The 20,936-nt window shown below is 44.1% G+C and overlaps 1 protein-coding gene across 3 annotated transcripts in view; it reads right to left on the bottom strand.

Moving 5' to 3' along the window:
• The window catches only part of UTRN (utrophin), a 491,247-nt gene extending 480,400 nt beyond the window's left edge, over window positions 1–10,847 (bottom strand). The window contains exons 1-2 of one of the 3 annotated variants that reach the window (XM_040965592.1): window positions 10,321–10,847; window positions 4,824–4,996 (exon numbers count right to left, since the gene is read on the bottom strand). In XM_040965592.1, the coding sequence (XP_040821526.1) occupies window positions 4,824–4,902 (79 nt within the window). In that variant the 5' untranslated portion in view covers window positions 4,903–4,996; window positions 10,321–10,847. Of the gene's footprint in view, window positions 1–4,823; window positions 4,997–9,643; window positions 9,801–10,320 lie in introns of those variants that run through there. The other 2 variants (XM_040965598.1, XM_040965593.1) reach the window with 2 other exon arrangements.
• Window positions 10,848–20,936: the final 10,089 nt, after the last annotated feature.

The raw sequence follows: 20,936 nt of genomic DNA, 5'->3' as shown, positions 1-20,936 counted from the left end.
TCACATTTGTCTTCTGAAAATAGTTGCTGTGCAGTTGTATATAGACTAATAATTGTAATGTCAATGTGCAAGTCATAGGATATGGTTCAGAACTTGCACTCTTTCTCTCTCTCCCTCTCTCTCTCTTTTAACATGCTGGTTACACAATACCATGTCAACTAATTCCATTATGTTGTAAATTGTTACTGATGTAATGTCGGGGCTTTTAATTGATTGGGATGATACTCTGTCGGCTCTACCTCCAGACCAGAGACGGTCTCCCCAAGAAACTGTTGGATTTGTCTGGACAATAAGATGTTGGACTCTATGCTTTGTAGATGCTTGCAAGGAGGGAATCTCAGCTGAATTTGAACTGTGGTAATGCAACAAGCATCCACCATTGGGGTTGGGGGAGGGTTAAGAAGAGGGGTGGGGGAAATCCCAGTTCCTACAAAGCTGTGTCACATAAAGCAATGTAAATAATAATAATAAAAAAAAAAGAACGAAGGGAAAATGTTTTCCTCGATTGCAGCATGATGTATTTACGGGAAAAAAAATAAACTGATGAAAAATGAAATGAAAAAAAAAAAGAAAATAGTGGCTGTGAAGACTAACCTCTTCACATCATACTCATAACTGCTCATGGTAAGTACCTAAGAAACGTAAGATGCCAGAATTATCATCATCACCGTCACCAGGGAAAGCCCAGCTCTAAAGACTGGGTGACTGGGTCACAAGACCACCAACGCTTCCTCCATAATTACATCCCAGTGTAGACAAGGACAGAAAAGGTAAAAAAAGAGAAAGAGAGAGCCTTCTTGCCCAAGGTCATTTAAAGAACTGAACCATGCAACAACGTGAAGTTTACCTGACCGATCTGTGTTATGGTCCTTTCCCATCACAGAGTCCATGATCCCAATCCTTACATTTTCAGAAACTCCACATGTTGATACAACATCCTTGGCCCTGAGTTCCACTCCTTTAAAGGACTCTAGGCTAAAACGCACCCCAAGAGCACTGAGAATAACACAGAAGAATAAATTATGCTATGTTAGCAGTCTTAAAGTTCACTAGTTACTGCGTGAACAGAGTGATGAGGATGCGTGATTTTATTTGCATCTTATACCAGTTTATCTGTACTTCACGTTTGTGATGTTCATGCACAAGTTTCAAATAATTTATTCCACTAGTGGTAGATTCCACTGTAAAATATCTTCATTTGTGATCCCTAAATATTTACTAACTCATTGAACTTTCTGAAACCTACTAGTTAAGACTGTATAAGTTATCAATAATGAACTTGAAACATATGCCTGGAAGTCAGAAAAAGGTCTACTTCTACTCAACTTCAACTTCTTGATCATTAGACATCAAAGTTTACTTGGACCCAAGGTAAATGAATACCCACAGAATTATGCCATCACAAAGAGAAGCTGTTTCTTTTAAGATGTGAAAATGGCTTTTACAAATGAGATTAAAAACTTTCATACATGGCATGAAGCAAATTAGTGCCAAATGAGAGTAACATGAATAATCTCAGTAATATAACAAGTACTTTTATTATGCCACACTTGCAGAATGCCCAAAATTCAGGATTTGAGGAGGAGAAGGAAGGAGGAAAATCTTCACCAACCCAGAGATGAAGTGTATTGGTGTCTCCTCAGCAGTGCTTTCTCTGACATTTCCACCTCTGCCTTCACTCTCCCCTAACCTGGTCCTCCCAAAACATTACAGAGAGTAGAATCAAAATTCTTCTGTTTAAAAAAAAAAAGTATTCCTATTTACAAAATAAAAAAGCAGTGCATTCAGCAGGGTAATTACTCAAGGAGAATCTTAAAAATACACATTGTATGTAGATGATTCCTTCGCATTAGGTAAGTTTTGGAGTACCATGAGAACTTTACCACTCTATACTAAGCAGTTACCACAAAAGAATTGAAACAAACAAAGAAAAAGAAAAGAAACAAAAGAAAAATGTTGACTTCAGAATACAAGATTGAGACTAGCAGCCTGGTTTACCAGCGCTTTAAAATTTCTCTGCTGACTTTTGAAACACAATCCAGCCAAAAGAATGTGATTCATATCTTAACTACGCAATAGCTATATTACCAATGTGTTTTGAAATCGATGCCACCAAGGAAAAAATTGCCATAAACTTGGCACTCAATCATTAAGAAAAATGTAGAGGCTTTAAAAATATAAGAACAATACAGGTCCACTGAAGACCTTTAGAAAATAAGTATACTCAAAAAGCAAACAATAATAACTATAGCACGCCAAGATGACCACTTTTAATATTCTAGTGTTTAATCCACTAAAATTTTTTTAAAGATTTGTTTATTTTTATTGGAAAGGCAGATATACAGAGAGGAGGAGAGACAGAGAGGAAGATCTTCCGTCCCATGTTTCACTCCCCAAATGACTGCATCAGCTGGAGCTGTGCCAATCCGAAGCCAGGAGCCAAGAGCTTCTTTAGAGTCTCCCACATGAGTGCAGGGTCCCAAGGCTTTGGACCGTCCTCAACTGCAATCCCATTGTCACAGGCAAGGTGCTGGATGGGAAGCAGGGCTGCTGGGATTAGAACTGGTGCCTGTATGGGATCCCACCGCATGCAAGGCAAGGACTTTAGCCATTAGGTCACTGCACAGGACCCTAAAATTTATTTTTGCAAAAATGCGTTCATGCAACATTTTTTTTACTTAATATAATAAAAAACTACTTCTGATTATACATACATGTATATATTACTATTCAATGAATAGTCTTTGACTTCATGGGCATACCCTAACTTAATTAGCTATAGTGATACTCTACTGATCTGTTCAAATGTATTGCAAAAACAGTAATAATAATAAAAAGCAGAATGGGTTAACTTCCCTATCCCAAGGTTATCTAATCAGGATATACTTAATGAGTTGTCCATGAACAATTCCAGAATTTGTAATCTCTCCAAAACACTTTGGGGAATAGTGACCCAATCAGTTCCCAACATTGCATCTTGGTGTTACACTATTTTCTTGTTACAAATAATACTGTGACCAACTTTTTGCATGTAGATTTTTTAACATAGTGCCTAGAAGAAAGCTCTATCAATAGAACTTCTAGCCAATTGATAGTAGTTATTAAAAAACATTCAATAATTTTTGCCAAATCATTCCATGGCAATGTGCCATAGTTCTTTGAAATAATTTTAACTTGAAGAACTATTTGAAAGCACTGCACTCATGTTTAAACCCAGTATTTTTAAATTTAAATGCTGTTTATAATTAATCTTTATGGGAATGGCTAACATATAATTTACAAATATCAAAGGTTTTTCTATAGTGGAGGTCAACACTAAAAGCTGTAAAATTCTACCTGCTGAGAGGCGGCACCTGGTGTAACAGGCTATACCTCAGCCTGCAGCAACCACATCCCATGGGTCCTGGCTGCTCATTTTCCATTGAGCACCCTGCTTATGGCCCGGAAAGGCAACCAACAACAGTATCACAAAGGCAAATGCATAGCCTAATGCAATTAATTTAGCTCTCTTAATCAGTACACATTGCTGAAGGCTAAAGTAATAACAAATAATCCCCTAATATATCTAAGATAGGCCATACAACAAAAACAGGCCTTGGGTTGTTCTGCTTTACAGTAATACTGGATGTCATTTTTATAATCTCAGAGTCAGTATGAAAGTTACTTAAGCAACTTGGCAGTATGCATATCTACAAGTAGATATACCGGTTACAACATATACTAGATTCTCTACCTTTACCTATACCTAACACGTCATGATATATTTGGGTAGTAGAAAGTTAATCTTGCAACTGCTACAAAGGGACTTTACTACTATAATAATCTGGGGACAAGCAGGGGAAGATGGGAAAATGGGGAGGGAAGGCAGAACACTTCTAATCTACAAAACCAGGATGGTGGCTCACAGGCTAATCCTCCGCCTACAGAATCAGCATCTCATACAGACACCAGGAGTTCTAGTCCTGGCTGCTCTGCTTTTGATCCAACCACCTGCTTATGGAAGCAGCAGAGAATGACCACTGCACCCACAAGAGAGACCTGGAAGAAGCTCCTGGCTTCAGTTCAGCTCAGCTCTGGAAAATAAGGCCCCCTGGAGAGTGAACCAGAGGACTGAAGATCTCTTTCTCTCTCTCCCTATGTCCTTTCTTCCATAAATCTGCTTTTGAAGTAAAAATAAATAAATCTTTAAAGACAAATGTCCCTTGTTGATCCATTTGTACAGCCAGAATCAAAAAGCACTCAACTAAATAAAGAAGGCTGCTGCAGAATTGGTAGTGTCCTGACATCTCCAATTTAAGTGGCCTGCTTAAAACCATCCATTTGGGCTACCTTAATGGAAACAGTACCATGTTCATAGGAAGCTTCAACAGGACCAAAAGGAGCTGTGGCCACATGCAGGAATAGGGCTAAGGATACAAGGTCCTGATACACAAATCAAAAAAAAACCCTTCCTTTAGAAGCTATGCAACTTCCCACTGGAAATACAGACTCTTCAATTTCCAGAAACTAGCACGAAGGCATATCGCTGTATTTTTGTCACTCAATGAAGCAGTCTTCTAAACAAACCTCATTCAGCTACAGCAGTGGTTTCCCCAAGCAATGCCAGCAAACATGCAGTAAGACAAAACTAGGCTGAGAAACGAAGTCAGGGCACTCAAAGATGTTAACAAGACGTTTTCTAAAGTACAATCCATTTCTTAGAATGAGTTTCACAGGAAAAAAACTTTGCTTACAAGGACAATGAAAAATAAGCCAGGAAACCAACGCCTTTTACAGAGTTTCTACATAAAAATCCATAATTTTCTGGAGTTTCCATCACCTACCAGATCTGGACTTAATGATATCACTGAATTCGTTCTGCGCATCTTCAGGCTTGGCTTCCTGTTCTCCATATTTGGCCATCTTGGTTGAGCTTCAGAATAATCCAAAGATTTTAACAAGTCCTTTTTTTTTAAGACTTCCAGCTTTTGGTAACAGTCCAGCCTGACATCAGAACCTAAAAGCAAAACGGAAAGCATGGACTTAAAATGTGCATAATGTATATAATTTAGTATATGACTATAGACAGTTACATATGGCAATCTTTCAGTATTTCCCAAAGACTTCGCAGGTGTAAGTCACTGATCTTGGCCATGGACATATCAACAAAAGATAAGGTCCCTGCTATGATAAGCCTATAGACACTGAGCAATCTATCACATAATGAGTTACTTCATTATCATCCTGATGGGCTACAAAGAAAGGAGGAGCACAGATTAGAAACTGCATAGAGCAGAGAAGTTCGCCTGCACTGAACAATTAGCAGTGGCCTTCGTGAAGAAGTGATAGTTGAGCCAAGCCTTCAAGATCGGAAGAATTTAATTAGCCAAAATGGAAAGTGTGTAAGGAGGAAAAAGAAATATGCCCATGTGAAGTGGCAGAAATGACAGATTCAAAGGGCTAAGGTACAAGCCAGCCACTTGTTGGAGAGAAGATACCCCAGAAACAAGAGCAAAGGAATTTCAAAAAGTTCCTAGAGAATTCACCTGTCTTTTAGTTCCATTTTCTAGGAACTTGCCGAAATCCCTTCATGTATCAGCTGAACTAGGTGAAGCAGCTATGCAGTACTAGGAAAAACACCTTGAAGACCACGCAAAGTTTTCAACCTTTCTTTCAAAGGCAATAAGGACCCCCTAGATAGCTTAAAGCTGGAGAGTAACACAAGCATATTGGACTTCTAAAAGGATGCTGTAACTGAAGATGGATCCAAACAGCATGTGGGGAAGCAGTGAAGACTGAATCTATCAACAAGCTACTGAAAGAAACTAGGCCAGTTATCACGGATGCCAAATAAAAATCTCTTTCAACTCTTCTGTAATCTTAAATATGTCTCATAATATGTTTGGGGGAAAATTCCTGTCTTTGATCCGGTAATCAAACTTCCTATAACCGATAACAAGCTATTATGTGAAGCAACAAAAATGCACCACAGCCTCTGTACAACAACTTTGTCAAAATATCCATAGTGAAGCTTATCGCGGGCAGATGAATCGACGCTGTGCGGAGCTTATAGAACAAATGGCCTCATCACTTCACAATTGTCAATGTTATGAAAACAAAAACCACCCAGGAAAAGAGGAACTTGATGCAGTAAAGCAGATTAAACAAACGGGATGACCTCAGAATTTCAAAACATATTGGGGATCATCTGAAATACCTAAATTCAGCCTTCACATTAGACAATATTATTGCATCAACATTAAATTTCCTGAACATTAACGGGGTTGCTATTGTGAAGGAAAATATCTTTGGCAGCAGGAGACATACCATGACATATTTAGCAATGCAGACTGATAATATCTTCAACTTCATTTCAAACAGGGCAGCCACATTTACCTGTAGCTATCTTAATCTGCACGCATGCTGCTATCCCTACATACATGTACACATGTATGCATACAAAGAGAGAAGAAAACACTGTAACTATTGCAAAGTAAGTGGGCAAACTAATTAAATGGCATCTGGCTTTTTATTACGTTGATTTTCCTATTATAACATTACAAGCAGGAAATGGCTATGACCCAGACGAGGGTAAATGCGTAAGAAATGAGTGGGCACGTGGTGTAGGGATGAGGGCAGATGGATAACAAATAAATGGCTAAGTGGGCACGTAGACATCAAGTAAACAAAGCCAGTAAGATGTGTGAAGCGACTGGATATTACAGGCCCAGTATACGTAAAAAAAAAAAAAAAAAAAAAAAGGCTCCCCATTTTGGTGGACAATTAAGGGACAGGTGAGTCAGTCCCCAAGCCACGAACCCCAGAAGACAATGAATATGCTTGGAATATGCTAGAATAGGGTTGCCTCTTGGAACTCTAAGTGCAGACAACAAAGGAGTAATTGGAAATACAGATCAGAATCTGAGGAATGGCCTGGGTGAGTGCTATACAGCTAAACGTTTACATGTTACATCCACTGACACAGATTTTATCTGGAAGGCACACCCTACGATTTTTGCTGAGCCCAGACACCACCCAAAAGAATTCTAGAGGTTGGCCATTTGCTATGGCCAAAGGTGTTAGTTGGTATGCTTGCCCTCCATATCAGAGTGCCTGGGTTCAAGTCACCGCACTGCTTCTAATCCAACATCCCGATAACTAATAGGCAGCCGACGACGGCTTAGGTGCCTGCATCCCTGCCAGACATTGGGAGGACACAGCTTTGACAAGGTCTAGGTCTGGTCAAAACAAGCATTCGTGAGTAAAACAATAAACAGTCTGTCTCTGCCTCTCTCTCTTTCCTTCCCTCCCTCTCACCCTCATCATTCTGCATTTTAAATAATCTTTTTTTAAAAAGAATCCACTCTAGCATTATTATTTTAAAACACAATATTTTCCATATTATGCTTTATCATATATTCAAGTACATATCATATGGCATTATGCTATCAGATATAATATTCATAGTATGTAACAGTTTTTTTATCAAGACAAAAAGGGGTGCATTCTTAATAATAAAAAGATCCAAGTTATTAGAAAACATTTTTAATAAAGTAGCTGAGGCAGAGGAAAACAGAGCACCTTGCTAAAGCTTCAAGAACCATTTCCTCTCTGGTAGCAAAGAATATGCGGATATATCAATCTGCCAGAGTTTATGAGAGTGTAAAAAACATTTTATATGGTTTTACTACTGCTAAGAATTTATGGATTCCTGTGTGATTAAATTATTTTCTGCAGGTACAAAACTGTAAAAGATTTGCTAAACTCTTAAGTGGTATTTTATTATATCTAAGCATCAAAAACTTTGTTCAGAAAAAAAAAGTGTATACAAATTTGATTATGGAAAATCAGGTTTGCTCAGGAAAAATGGTCTTTCCTGGAAGATATACTCCCTTTGAGATACTGCTAATGTTCTCCACGAATGTTCTTGGTCAAGGGTCTCTACCCCAGTGCTTTCCAAAAAAGACTGTCCAGTGTACAAGAGAAAGATAAACTATTTACACAGGACTTTCTTTTACACAGGACTAGTAATACTTCCTCATGATAAAGTTTGACTTTGCCTTGCTCCTCATTTTTCAAATTTCCTCTTCGTGGCAGTGAAGCTCTCTGTCATCCTGCAAAGGCAGAGAAGATGAGCAGAGAGCACGAAAAGAACGGGGGAGGGAGGAGAAAAACAAATGTGAGGGACACAGGGGTAGCCACTGACCATCACCCCAATGTGCCCATGGCCAGGAGACTCAGTTTGACTGGGGGATGGGGAGAGGCAGAGAAGCCTCCTGCTTCGCCCTGTAATGGCTTGTCAGAAGACAGAATCAAAGTTGCACAACTAACACTTGTGTCCCAGTGACATGCTTCACTTCCACACCCCTGGAATGGACGGAATGCCACCTTCCATTCCAATCTAGGTGAGAATCTGAGAACACATGAATGGCCTTTAGTAGGAGCCGGAAGGCATAGCCCACTGCAATTTAGCATTATCTCTGCCCTAGCTTTCCATTCTCTCAAAATGCTGTTCTATAGTTAATCCAGATGTTTTCCACTGCAAGCAATCCCACACTCCACTCCCCACCTATTCACCAGCTGCTACCACATAACATGCCTGGCTGTCCTAAAATCAGCAGCAGCGGCATAGCCATACCCCTAAGGTGAAAGTTCGGGGAATGGCCTTCAAGGAAAAAGCTGTGTTGTCATTCATTTTAATATGGGGCTTCCCTGACGTCACAATATGAAACATGCCACGACATCCCTCTGTGAGTGAGGATTCAACAATCAGCTACCACGACGGAAATCCGGGTTGAGTCCTTGGACTCAAGGGTTGAGTCCCTTCATTGACTAGGAACCCAGCGATGCGGGAGAGTAGAAAGGGACGCCAACGCAGCCAAACACACTCAGACTCCATCGAGTGCCAAGACCCGCCGTTCACTCTCGGCCGCGCTCCAGGTTAATACCACTGTGATTAATACCACTGTGATGAATACCGTTTACAGGGCCAATAAATTTCAAGTAACCACCCAAATGAGCGTTAAAGAGCTGTCTCACAGGTCCCATAAACGCCGGTAAGGGAAGAGGGGCAGGGATGGCTCCACTTAAGCCCTGACCCTCGCCACTCCGAGCTCCTAAGCTGGGGGACCCACGCGCTTTGCATTCCTCCAGATCTTGCCTGACCCTGTGAGGTCTTCGTGCTACGTCCACCAGCCACCAGGCCTCGAGGGCCCAACCCCACAGCCGTAGTCCGTGCAAGTTTCCAAGGAATGGATACCGTGCAACCGCAAGGCCCGGAGGCACGCAGCGCCGGCCCCACCCGGGGACCCCCACCTCGCCCCCAGCTCCGTGCGCTCTGGCCACGGCGACCGGGTGACCGGCGCACCGACGGTCCCAAGTGCGCTGGGGGGAAGTGACTGGCGAGGCCACCTTGACCCAGGTGAGCCGAGGCTAGAAGACCATGCCCGGATAGTGAGCCCCGGTCTCTTCAGGTTAACGTTCAAAGTAAGCGCGAAGTCGGCACGTTTTTACCTCCACTTGGGACAACGCTGGAACATGTCCCCTTCGCCACCTTGGGCTTCAGCGCAAAGTTGCTCAGTCCACAACTACTGCCTAGTCGGCTTTGTAAGTGGCCCTGGGTCACCAGAACCTAGAGCCTGAGCCAAACAGAGGCAGGAATTACCTTGTCGGCGCGGCAAGCGATGCCAGGAGTCCGGAAAGCGCGGCGACCGCGCGGGGCCCTCCGCCTCACCCGGGCGGCTGGCGGGGAGTTGGGAATCGGCGGCTCCACGCTCGGGGGCCCCACCCTCAGCAGCAGCAAGCGCCCCAGAGGGCAAGCACAGCTCCTGCCAGGCGGCCGGCGGGGAAGCGTCCCCTGCCGCTGGCCAGTCACTCTCTCCCCACCCTCTCCTGACGGACTCAGCCGGGGCCCCGCCTTCCCCTGGCCGGGGCTTGTGACAGGCTCTCCTAGGAGGCCACGTCCCCTCTTGCAGATCACTGGCCAAGAGCCCTGCACCGCGCGCTACACAGACGCGCGAGCCTCTCGCCCCGGCGCGACGGAGTCTTTGAGGGGAGTACCCAATCCCAGGAGATGGGGTTGTTGGGAACCAGCAAGGTGTCTTAGGACCTCCTCTCCACACTTCTGGAGCCTCCGTCTACCGCCCGAGGGAACTGAAGTGCGGCGGTGAGGAACGTGCAGGCACAAGTTGGTTTCCATCCTTGGCCTGACACTTGAGAAGCAGCTCGGGATGCCCATCCGGGCCGGAAGAGCCGCACCAGAGTCCCACCCCTCCCTGCCCCGCTCCCTAGCCGGCTGTGGTCACCTTACCCAGTCGAGGCTTCAATAATGCATGGGCTTACCTGCTACGCAGGGGCCGCCACCGCCACAGCGTCCCCAGCCTGCCCTGGTCTCCTCGGGGAGTGTTTGGGTCGGAGCAACCGAGGGGTTGGTTGTACGTGAGGGTGAGTGTGAGCGTGCAATCTTCCTCCCCCACCCCTTAATAAAACTTGAAGAACCAGACAAGATCCGAAAAAAAAAAAATGAAGACCCAATTGGAAACGCCCCGGGCTTGTGCAATCTTCCTGCCCCGTAGTTCCGCCAAAAACAAAAACAGTCCTAGCGCAAACCTGGAGCAGGCGCGCAGGCACCAAGTTTGCCAAATTCTCAAGATTTCCGTCTGCAGAAACGACCCAAAGCCTGAGGAGGCGGGGGAGGGGCGGGGGGGGATGTTCCCCGAGATTCCCCCAATTGACTGTGGGCGCCACAGGCCCCTCCTCGTCCCCTGGGCGGGAGAAAGCCCGCGGCCCTCCGGGCTGCCCAGTCCGCTCCTCCGAGGAAAGGCGTACTCCACAACTTTGTGCAAGAGAGCGGCTAGCAGCTGCCGCGGCTCCTCCTCCGCCGCCGCCGCCTCCTTTCCTCCTCGCGGCCGCCGCGGGCCTGCCCCTTTGTTGGAGCGCAGCGCCGCAGGCAGAGGACCGAAGGTGGGGCGCAAGGCCGAGCGCCCGCGTGCCGCCGCCGCCCCCTGGGAAGGGGCTCCGGTTCCGGCACCCGGGGCTTTGCTCTCCCTAGGAGGAGGAGGAGGAGGCCCGGCGGATCCGGCCCCCGAGCCGCCACAACCGCCCCGGCGCCCCTGCTCCTCCTCCCTTCGCCCCGCCGTCTCCGGCCCAGCAACTTTGTTCCCCGGAGACCAGTCCCTGTGGGCTCCGGGAGCGGCTCGGGACCCTCCTTGGAGGCCACCGCGGGCACAGCTGCGGGAACTAGGCGCCCCGTGTCACCTGACCGCGCGCCCGGTCAATCAGCGCCAGCCGTGCGCGCCCTCCCCGCCCGCAGCGACCCGGCCCCGAGTCGGGCTGGCCTGGGGCGGCGCGCCCTGCTCAGCTCCGGGAGCTAACTGTTGGTGCCGCGAGCCTGCAGCTAGAATGGCTGTCCCGCGCAAACACGCTGTTGTCCTTGGTTCAGCTGATCCAGAAGTGTGAGTCACGCCCGGCAGGCAAACCCGGCCTCGATTGAGGGCGAGATTTCTTTTAACAGATAAATCCCTGAACATCTGCCTCCCTTCTCCCCCACCAACTCTGCACCAAGCAGTTTTCCTGATGCTGCTGGTTTTGGGGGGATCCTAGTTGCTGACTTTTTAAAGCGAGTTAACAGAATTTTCTTAACATCTTTTTAATATGGAAAAAAAAGGACTTGTAATTTGGTCTTGTATCCATTCATGGTGCAAACAGTGTTTGCGCTGACCTTCTCTTCTGTTTTCCCAACACACACAAACAAACACATCTGCTCTACAACCTGTTTCAATCTAGCAGATCTGGCCGGAAAGCATCAGAGATGAAACGTGCTCGCGGTGCGCGCGTTTCTCCTTGACACTTCCCTCCCCGTGTGTTCCTTTTTTGACATGAATCATCTTGCTGAGAAAGAGAAAAATGAAACAGTTCATATAAACAGACGTAAGAATGATTGACAGGCAAGCTCTGGCCTGTTGTTAGCTTAATGATGAACAGTTAATTTCTGAGACAAGAAAGATAAACCGCTAGGGGAATGAAAGGAATGTTTCAGAAAGATTCAGTAACCTTTTCTTGGGTGAAGCAAATGGTTCCCCAGTCTACCTGCTATGGGGTAGAAAGTCCCCCAAAAGTCTTCCTTACAAAGTTTCCAGATTAGCTTCCTTTGGGGACTCACTTTATGACAGTCCAATTTTACAAAAAAAAAATAATAATAATAATAATATATATATATATATATAAATGGATATGATTTATCCACTTACTTCTAGCCCTTTATTTAACAAACACCCGTTTAGGGTCTGCCAAGTCTGCCAGTGCTACGGATAATTCCAGGAGAAAATGTCTTGCCCTGACAGAACATACCAGGATCAGTGTCCTAAGAACGGTGCACATCAGCTGCCACCTGCTGATGGAGGCCCAAGTCTTCTCTCCCAGTCGCACTCGTGGCTCTGGGCCTTCAGGTTGAGTTGATAGGCACTGATTGTCCTTTGGGAGCGGTTAGGGAGTCTGGTACTGAAAATGGTACAGGTGTAAGCCATTTTGTAAATTGCAAAATAGGGCTCAAATAATCATTGACTTATGGCAGAATTTTTGAGAAGCATGGGTTCTGAGGAGCCAATGATGTCCGCGTGTTAACCTCTAGAAGGATGCGTCGCCCAGCTTCCCAGAGCCTCAGTTTCTGTACTGGAGTGCCTTGCCCCACATCTTTACCCCGAAGTGAATGGCAAGTTACCTGGGGACCTGTGCCCTGCGTGTTTCCAGCCCTTCTCCTTCCAGCCCTTCCAAGCAGCTGGACGCCCCTTGTAAGCGGTGAAGTGAAGAAGCCTAAGAAAATTGTCTTGGCCAAATAGCCAAGAGGTCCTGACCTGGTCCTGCTTCTGCTTTTATTTATTTATTTATTTTCTGTCTCACAGGGAAACCACATTTGGTGGAAGATCTTGAGCACAGAGAGCTAGATTTCCATGGAGCACAGAGTGTCACTTCTTTTCCCTCCTCAGAGACAGTGTAGACAAGCCACCAGGAGGAGCAGATGGTTGGTGTTGCACCTGCTGCCCACATGCACATGGAGCAGACACAAGCCAGTGATGATTGTGCTAAGTGGACTTGGGCAAAAGTGACAGGAATGTGGCCCTGGGATTACCCTAGAGTACCCCAGAGTGACGATAAAACAATGACAGTGAAATTGAATGGATGTCATGGTAGGAGGGCAAGCCCCTAATGAAGAAAAGCATGATATGAGTAATATATATATATATGTGTGTGTGTGTGCATGTGGGTGTGTGTGTCTGTGAGTATTCATACATAAAAATACATGTGTACATATGTACAGCATGACACACAGACATGCTTTGCTTAGATTCTGTTTTAAATACAAGGAAAGTATTCTGACATCGATGTCAGGGGTAAAAAGATTCCCTACTTTGTACAAGAACGTAGTTTCTCTTTAAACATTTAGAAACATTGGGCCCAGCACAGTGGCCTAGCAGCTAAAGTCTTAGCCCTGTACGCGCTGGGATCCCATATAGACGCCAGTTCTGATTCCAGCAGCCCCACTTCCCATCCAGCTCCCTGCTTGTGGCCTGGGAAAGCAGACGACGACAGCCCAAACGCCTTGGGACCCTGTACCTGTGTGGGAGACCTGGAGGAAGTTTCTGGCTCCTGGCTTCGGATCAGCTCAGCACTGACCATTGCAGTCACTTGGGGAGTGAATCATCAGATGGACGATCTTCCTCTCTGTCTCTCCTCCTTTGTATATCTGACGTCCCAATAAAAATAAATAAATCTTTTTTAAACAAATAAAATTAACATTAGAAACATGTAGAAATATACAACAATTTTTGAAAAATATAGTTATTCCTTTACCCTTTACTCATATTAACTGTGAATGAAACAATAGAAGTTAGTGCAAAAAGGATTTTTTTTCTCTCTAGATCACCAAATATAAATCTTTAGTTTTATATCAGAGAAATCAGATTTACTGGGTGTTGTTGCTGAATTCTGCAGTCAAATAGCTGGTAATTGGTGTGCAGGGTGGAAATGTCGCTAGCAGAGTTAAAGAAACCAGCAAGTAATAATAACATATGAGAACAAATAAAGACAGATTTCCTCAGAACCGAGTGAGATGAAGAATCACCATGGTCAGGTTTCAAAATCAGTTTGTCCCAATCCCATTCCGCTCTCACACACTGGGCCAGTCTGCTCCACATACTGACAAGCACGGGAGCCAGGGCTGGGCGCAGGCCCTGGTGGGGGTTCTTGGGGGGCACGCTGACTAGACCGCAGTTCCCACTGATATACATAAGAGCTGAGTGTGTAGTAGGCTGGGTTGTTCTGAGCCGTAGCATCAAATGGTTTACGTAAGAGATGGTGCTGCAAACAAAATGACCCAACACCAGTGGGTGCCTACACTGAGGTGGGATAGGACTGAGGCACACTCCATACTGGGATCACCTCAGATGAGGTCTCCTTGGGGATCCCCTCAACTAAATCACTTGGCTCAGAACTGCAACCAGAGAGAGAACTGTAGGATTGATGTACTGACCGTAAAGTGCATGGGTGGGACCTTGGCCTTCTCAGTGGAAAAGTCAGAACAGTGGATGGCATGCCCAGATGCACGTGGAAGATATGACAGCCCACTGGGATCCCAGAGGACATCTGGTACCATAGCAGAAGAAGGAGGGCAGAACAAATTGGACAACGACCCCAGCCAAGCACTGACAGCAACTATCTGGGTGAATGGTGACTCTAAGGAGGATTATGCTAGCCAATGGACCTTGGAAGGACTTCCTCATCCTTAGATGGGAGAGATTGACAGCATTTCAGAACTATTAAAACCAATTAAGCAGAAACCTCAGAACATGCTCCACATTGGGGACCCTGGGTTGATGTTGGGTGGACGTTCCCCATTCCCAGGTGCTGGAGCGGTTGGGAGGCTGGGTGCAGCTTCTTCACGGGTCTCTCTCCCCTTCCCCCAGATATTGGAGGCAGTGCTCTCATCCCCCTTTCCCCTAACCCTCGATCCTTCCCACCCTGATCAACCAAGTAAGCATCATCAAAAAGGGAAAAAAAATCTCATTTAGCAGATCTGGTGGCATTGGCAAAGCTGCAATTTGAACAGGCAACTCATGAAACTAAGGCTAGCTTGCTTGGGAAACCACAATTCCATGTCCAGAGAGCTGCCTGAAACAGACAATTTTGGAAGACTGGAAAGGTCTAGAAACTGCCCAACAGAGAAAAAAAAATCCATGTCCCATCCATCATAATTTCCAAATGACCATGATTCCCTCTGTCTGTTAGAATCCAAGTGTTTCAGACAGATTCAGACAGACCACCCTAGGGTAACCTACCATGCTTACCACTTTTGGAGTATTCACGCCATTTTAACATGCTGGGGTAGTACAAAGCCTGCCTTGGATCTGAGGAAGTAAGTCTCCTCAGGGAAAGTGTGATGGCCAGAGGCAGGGAGCAGAGGAATACAGGGCACAGGGGAACGTAACTAAGCTGGGAATGAAAGGGCCAAGCTGTCAGGGAAAGCCCTTGTTTGGGTATGTTTGGGCTCCCCGACTCACGAGCTCCCAGAAGGCTAAAAGGGTGGAAACTGAATCCAGTCCCAGTGTTTAGGAGAGGGGCCTGCTGGGATGTCCCTGGATCATGTGATGCATGCTCCAGAAGGTAGTTCTCAACAGAGGGGTGTCAAACGAGTCCGCCTTACTCTCTGGTTCCATCACCACGGCAGCTGCTCAGACAGGAAGGTTAGCTTAGGTTAGGTCAGCGCTCCTGATGCTCCTCTGGCTGGTGAACCTCCAACTGCTAACGTAATTCCTAAAGGATTAGCTTAATAGTTCAGATGCTTCCATGGTCCCCTGTGCAAGTATCCTTCCCTTAGAGATCACCTCTTTATATTACAGAGAGATGACCAACTCAACATGAACCTGTCCCTGGCCACATTGTGAATAGCAACCCCATGGCTTCCATTTACCAACCATTACTTGCTTATAAAATATTCTCATTGTGTTTAGATAAATACCAAATTTTTTCTTTGTTTTGTTCATTACATATTTCTTTTTTAAAAAATTATTTTATGGGCCCGGCGCAGTAACATAGCAGCTAAAGTCCTTACCTTGCACTTGCCAGGATCCCATATGAGCACTGGTTCTAATCCCTGTGACCCTGCATCCCATCCAGCTCCCTGCTTAGTGGCCTGAGAAAGCAGTCGAGGATGGCCCAAAGCATTGGAACCCTGAACCCACGTGGGACACCTGGAAGAAGCTCCTGACTCCTGGCTTCAGATTGGTTCAGCTCCAGCCATTGCTGCCACATGGAGAATGAATCATTGGACAGAAGATCTTTCTCTCTGTCTCTCCTCCTTTGTATATCTGACTTTGCAATACAAATAAATGAAAGTCAGATATACAGAAAGGAGGAGAGACAGAGAAGAAGAATATTTCTTTTTTTTTAATAAATTTTATTTTTATAATGATTACATGGTGGATCAGGGTGGGAAGGATCCAGATTTAGAGAAAACTGGGTGAACTCATTGCTTCCAAATTTGTTATTTCTTCTTGTTGTTTCTGGGGGAAGGGGAGTGACAAAGGGGGAAACCACTCATGACTTTCCATCTGTCCCAGTACCCAGAGATGAGGAACTGCCATCTCATATCAAAGTGTACATATTCCAGGGGTTCTGTCCAAGTGGTTTGGATAGTTCTGAAACGCTGCCGATTTCACCGATCCGAGGATGATGTCAGTGCTTTTAAGAGACGTTTCATTAGGTCTATTTTCCTAAGCAATACTGATTGGAAAGCAGGACCAGACTTTTTGGTCTGCTTCTGAGAGCCCTGGGGGAAGGTGGGTGCAGCTTCCTCCATAGTAACTATGGGGCCTTTCCAGCTATGTGACCGTTGCAGTAAAAGGACACAATATTTGGGCAGTGTGTTGCTGCTCTAAGACAATTTTGAAACTTTAGTTTAACAAATTCAAATTTTTTTATTTTACAAAATTAGGGCAAACTGCTTTTTGGGTAGTATTTGTGTCCATTCTGTTACTGTAACTCAGAATTACAGCCTGAGTAATTCAGGAAGAGCAAAGGTTTCTTCCGCACGTGGTTCTGAAGGCTGGGAGGCCATGTCTGATGAAGTCCTTTGTGCTGGTCAAAGCTCACACAGTGCCAAGCCAGGACAGTTCATCCCCTGGAGGGAGGGCTACACAAACAAGACAGAGCCACCCTCCAGAGGATCTAATCATCTGTGAATGGTCCTACCCATTTACAATGGTAGAAACCTCACAATCACATGGCCCTACTTCTCTCTCTCTTTCTCTTTTTGTTTTTCACGATCCAGTTTTATAGGCATAATGATTCATCCCTCCCTGTCCTCTTCCTCTTTCCAGATTTTCTACTCCTGTCACTTCCTCCCTATCCCTACCCCTGATATTATCACAACAGTGTAATTTCTTACTGTAAGCTACAAGTTTAAGTTCCTGGTTAGTATTTTAATATAGATATGTATTTATAACTTCTGTTGGGATGAGTGAACGAATGAGATGCAAAATGCATAGTACCTTTACTTCCCAGTATGCTTCTCTTCCTTGTATGTTTATGTATATGAATATTTCTCTCTACGCACACACATACATATATGTTGAACTTTGGAGAATCAAGATGGCGGAATAGGGTAAAACACATTTAAGCAGAGAAACTTTAGCCAGTGTGAAGCAGAGAGGGCACATTATAGGAAATAGGAGAGGACGGAACTGCAGAGGGGCACCTGGAGACTGACAGACACAGGAAAGCAGCAAAAACAACTGTGTGATGTTGCAGTGACTGATACCCCAGCAGCATTCAGCGAGTAGCAATCCATATTACACCTGCAGCCAAAACTCCACCAGCAACCAGGTGGGAAGGGACTTTCACTGGGAGCTTGGGAGGTGAACCCAGCCAAAGAACTGCCCCTCCTGCTGGCCTGTTTGATTTGACCAGGAGCAGAGACAGAGCAGCATGTCCCAGACAGGCAGTATGGGAACAGGGTGGATTTCACAACCCAGTCTGCTCCCTAGAGCTGTTTCAGGCATCATTTTGTTTAAGGAGGTAAGGGCTATGGACAGTACTGTGCATGCACTGAGCTGGGAGTGAACTCATTTCTGGCTCAGCAAACTGCAACAACATGGCATCCTACAGGTTCCACCCAAGATATGTCCAGGTAGCCCTCAGACCTGATGGCCAACAGATCAAGAACTCTAGTAGTGGCACATCAGGCACCATTTTGTGTAGTGTGGCAAAGAATTTAAGTCTGCAGGGACAACAGTGAGCTGCACACGAGCTGAGCTCAGTCATTGCATTGCACTGGTCCCACAGGAAAATAATACCAACAATATATGTTGAACTTTGCATATTAACTGTCTTATATCATAGAGAACATATGATCTTTATTCATTTGAGAATGGTTTACTTCATTAAGCATAATGCTTTCCAGATGGGACCATTTTGTTGCAAATGGCAAGATTTCAATCCTTTTTATGGCTGAGTACTATTCCATTAAGTTGATGTACTGGTCCCACCTCTTGTCATCACGAAGTACTGCTTTCTTGTCAGAGGCTAATATGAAAGAACAAATGCAGGCTAAGTGGTTGAGATGTGTTTTTTAAAAGTAATGCCCATAGAAGAGCAAATATTTTTATGTGATAAAAGTTTTCTTAATTTCAAATTCAGAAAATGGGTGAATTCATTTCTCAAGCAACACATGATAGCATATGGATGTTAAATTTGAAAAATTCATGACACAGCAATAAATATCATATTCATATTTAGAGTAGCAATTTAGCTTTATGACTATAACATCTGTCACATAAAATTTATAATGTTAATTTGAATTAATACATGACTGCTGTATTAAGCATACTTTTCCTTCCTTTTACTTATATAAATGGATACCAGGTATAAGGATAAGTAGTTTATGCTTATGTTTGTGCACATTAAAATAACATTCTAATTAAAACAAGGTAACTAGCCTCAGGAGTCTATAGATTCTATTTTTCATTAAATACAGTTATAACTTTGCTCAACATATTGTGCTAATGTGTTTACTATGTTAATACAATTGGCCAATATGAGCCTGAATTTTATAAGATATGATCTTAAACTTCAAAAGCGTCATTTGTCATTGCATTTATATAAGAAGCCAAATACTTAAAATCCTATGTAGTCAAAAGTTCAATTATAATGAATTTTAGGTAAAGATAGAGATTGAGTATGCCATTTAATTTTGCTTCTTCCCATACCTTGCTGAAGTTATGCCACAGGGATTTACATAAAGGTGTAAAACAACAAAGAAAAAGAGACAATGACAAAACTCTTGAGGCAGGAAAGTAGATCATCAAGTGGAAAATGACTTTGCAGGTATGAAAAGTCAGCTGTGAGAGCAACCAAGAGTAAATCTAATTTCCACAGACGGGTCAACCAAAAGCCCATGTATCAAAGGCTTAGCCTGAAAGTAGAGAGTGATAAGGAAACAATGAAAAGGATTGAATGAAACGATACTTGTGAATTGCTTAAGATTTGTCCTTTTAGGATTAACATAGAGTGTACCTGCACAAACTAAGACACTTACAGCATCTTCGGGTGATATGTTCTTATGCGACCACCACTGCACGCGCAATCTGTTGATGAGCATAACATTCTCAGACGTACATGACTGTAGGGAGATATCTCCAGTCCTCGGTCCAGCCTACACACTGGGCAACTGCAAACCCAGCAAATTGGAAATGCATTCTTGGAACAGTGACTGTTGATTGGACTGGGGAACTTAAGCAAGAGTAGATAAACTTTAAAAAGGTGGAGAAGGAGGAGGAAGAGGACAGGAAAACTGACCCAGCCTACATGAAGCTGGCATTCCCATTCTCTTTCCCAGCATGGTAGCCAAACACAGGCCACCGTTCTTCATCCTTCCTGCTGCAGACTGCAAGTGTGTTGCACGGGGCCTCCAAATGGCCCAAGAAGACACACTAGTGATAAACAATATTGAGAAAATGAAAGCCACCCACGTCCTGAGAGCTTCCACTCTACTTCTACCGTGAAACCTTCATCATGAACTACTGAGAACTACTGAACACATAAGGATAATCTCTTATAGAAATGTTGGCATAAACTAAGAAACAGACAAAGGCAATTTGAAGGAAACAGGATAACAGAAAAAACTTTGAAATCTAGTATTATTCTCCACAGAGATGTAGATAATAGATTTTAAATTAATCCAAAACTTATAGGAGGCTCTAAAAGTAAACAAAGAGAACCAAATACATGTGTGTGTGCATATATATGTGTGTGTGTGTGTATGTATTTGTGTGTGTATATATATATATATACATATACGGTTGTAGAAATGAATGCTCAGTGGATCGCTTGGAAAAGAAGGTTGAAGAAATTTCCTAGAAAAAGAAAGAGTAAAAAATAACAAGAAAGTACAAGGAAACTTACAGACAATTCTAGAAGAAATTACTTAGAGACAATAGAAAACAATTCTTTAAAAAAAATTTTGTTTTTATTGGAAAAGAAAGATTGATTTACAGGGAGAAGGAGAGACAGAGAGAAAGATCTTCCATCCATTAGTTTACTCCTCAAATGGCTGTAATAACCAGAAGTGAGATGATCCAAAGCCAGGAGTTTCCTCTAGTTCTCCCACGTGTTTGCAAAACTGGGGGCATCTTCCAGGTCTCCCACATGACTGCAGGGTCCCGACGTTTTGGACCATCCTCTTCTGCTTTTGCAGAACACAAGCAGGGAACTGGATGGGAAGTGGAGAAGCAAGGACATGAGGATTTAGCCATTGAGCCATTGAGCCATTGTGCCAGGCCCAGTATTATTTTATCAATGAAATAATTGGGGTTTCTGAAAGTTGTTATATATGTTATTATATATGAAAGGAATAATTGAATAGCCACACTAAGACACTTCATGAAGTTATTTCAGATCACATATAA

This window comes from Ochotona curzoniae, unplaced genomic scaffold (assembly GCF_017591425.1).
Source record: "Ochotona curzoniae isolate NIBS_2020 unplaced genomic scaffold, NIBS_Ocur_1.0 scaffold_3890, whole genome shotgun sequence".
Taxonomy (NCBI): Eukaryota; Metazoa; Chordata; class Mammalia; order Lagomorpha; family Ochotonidae; genus Ochotona; species Ochotona curzoniae.
The sequence above is the reverse complement of the archived record's forward strand: the minus strand, read 5'-3'. Positions and strand labels throughout refer to the sequence as shown.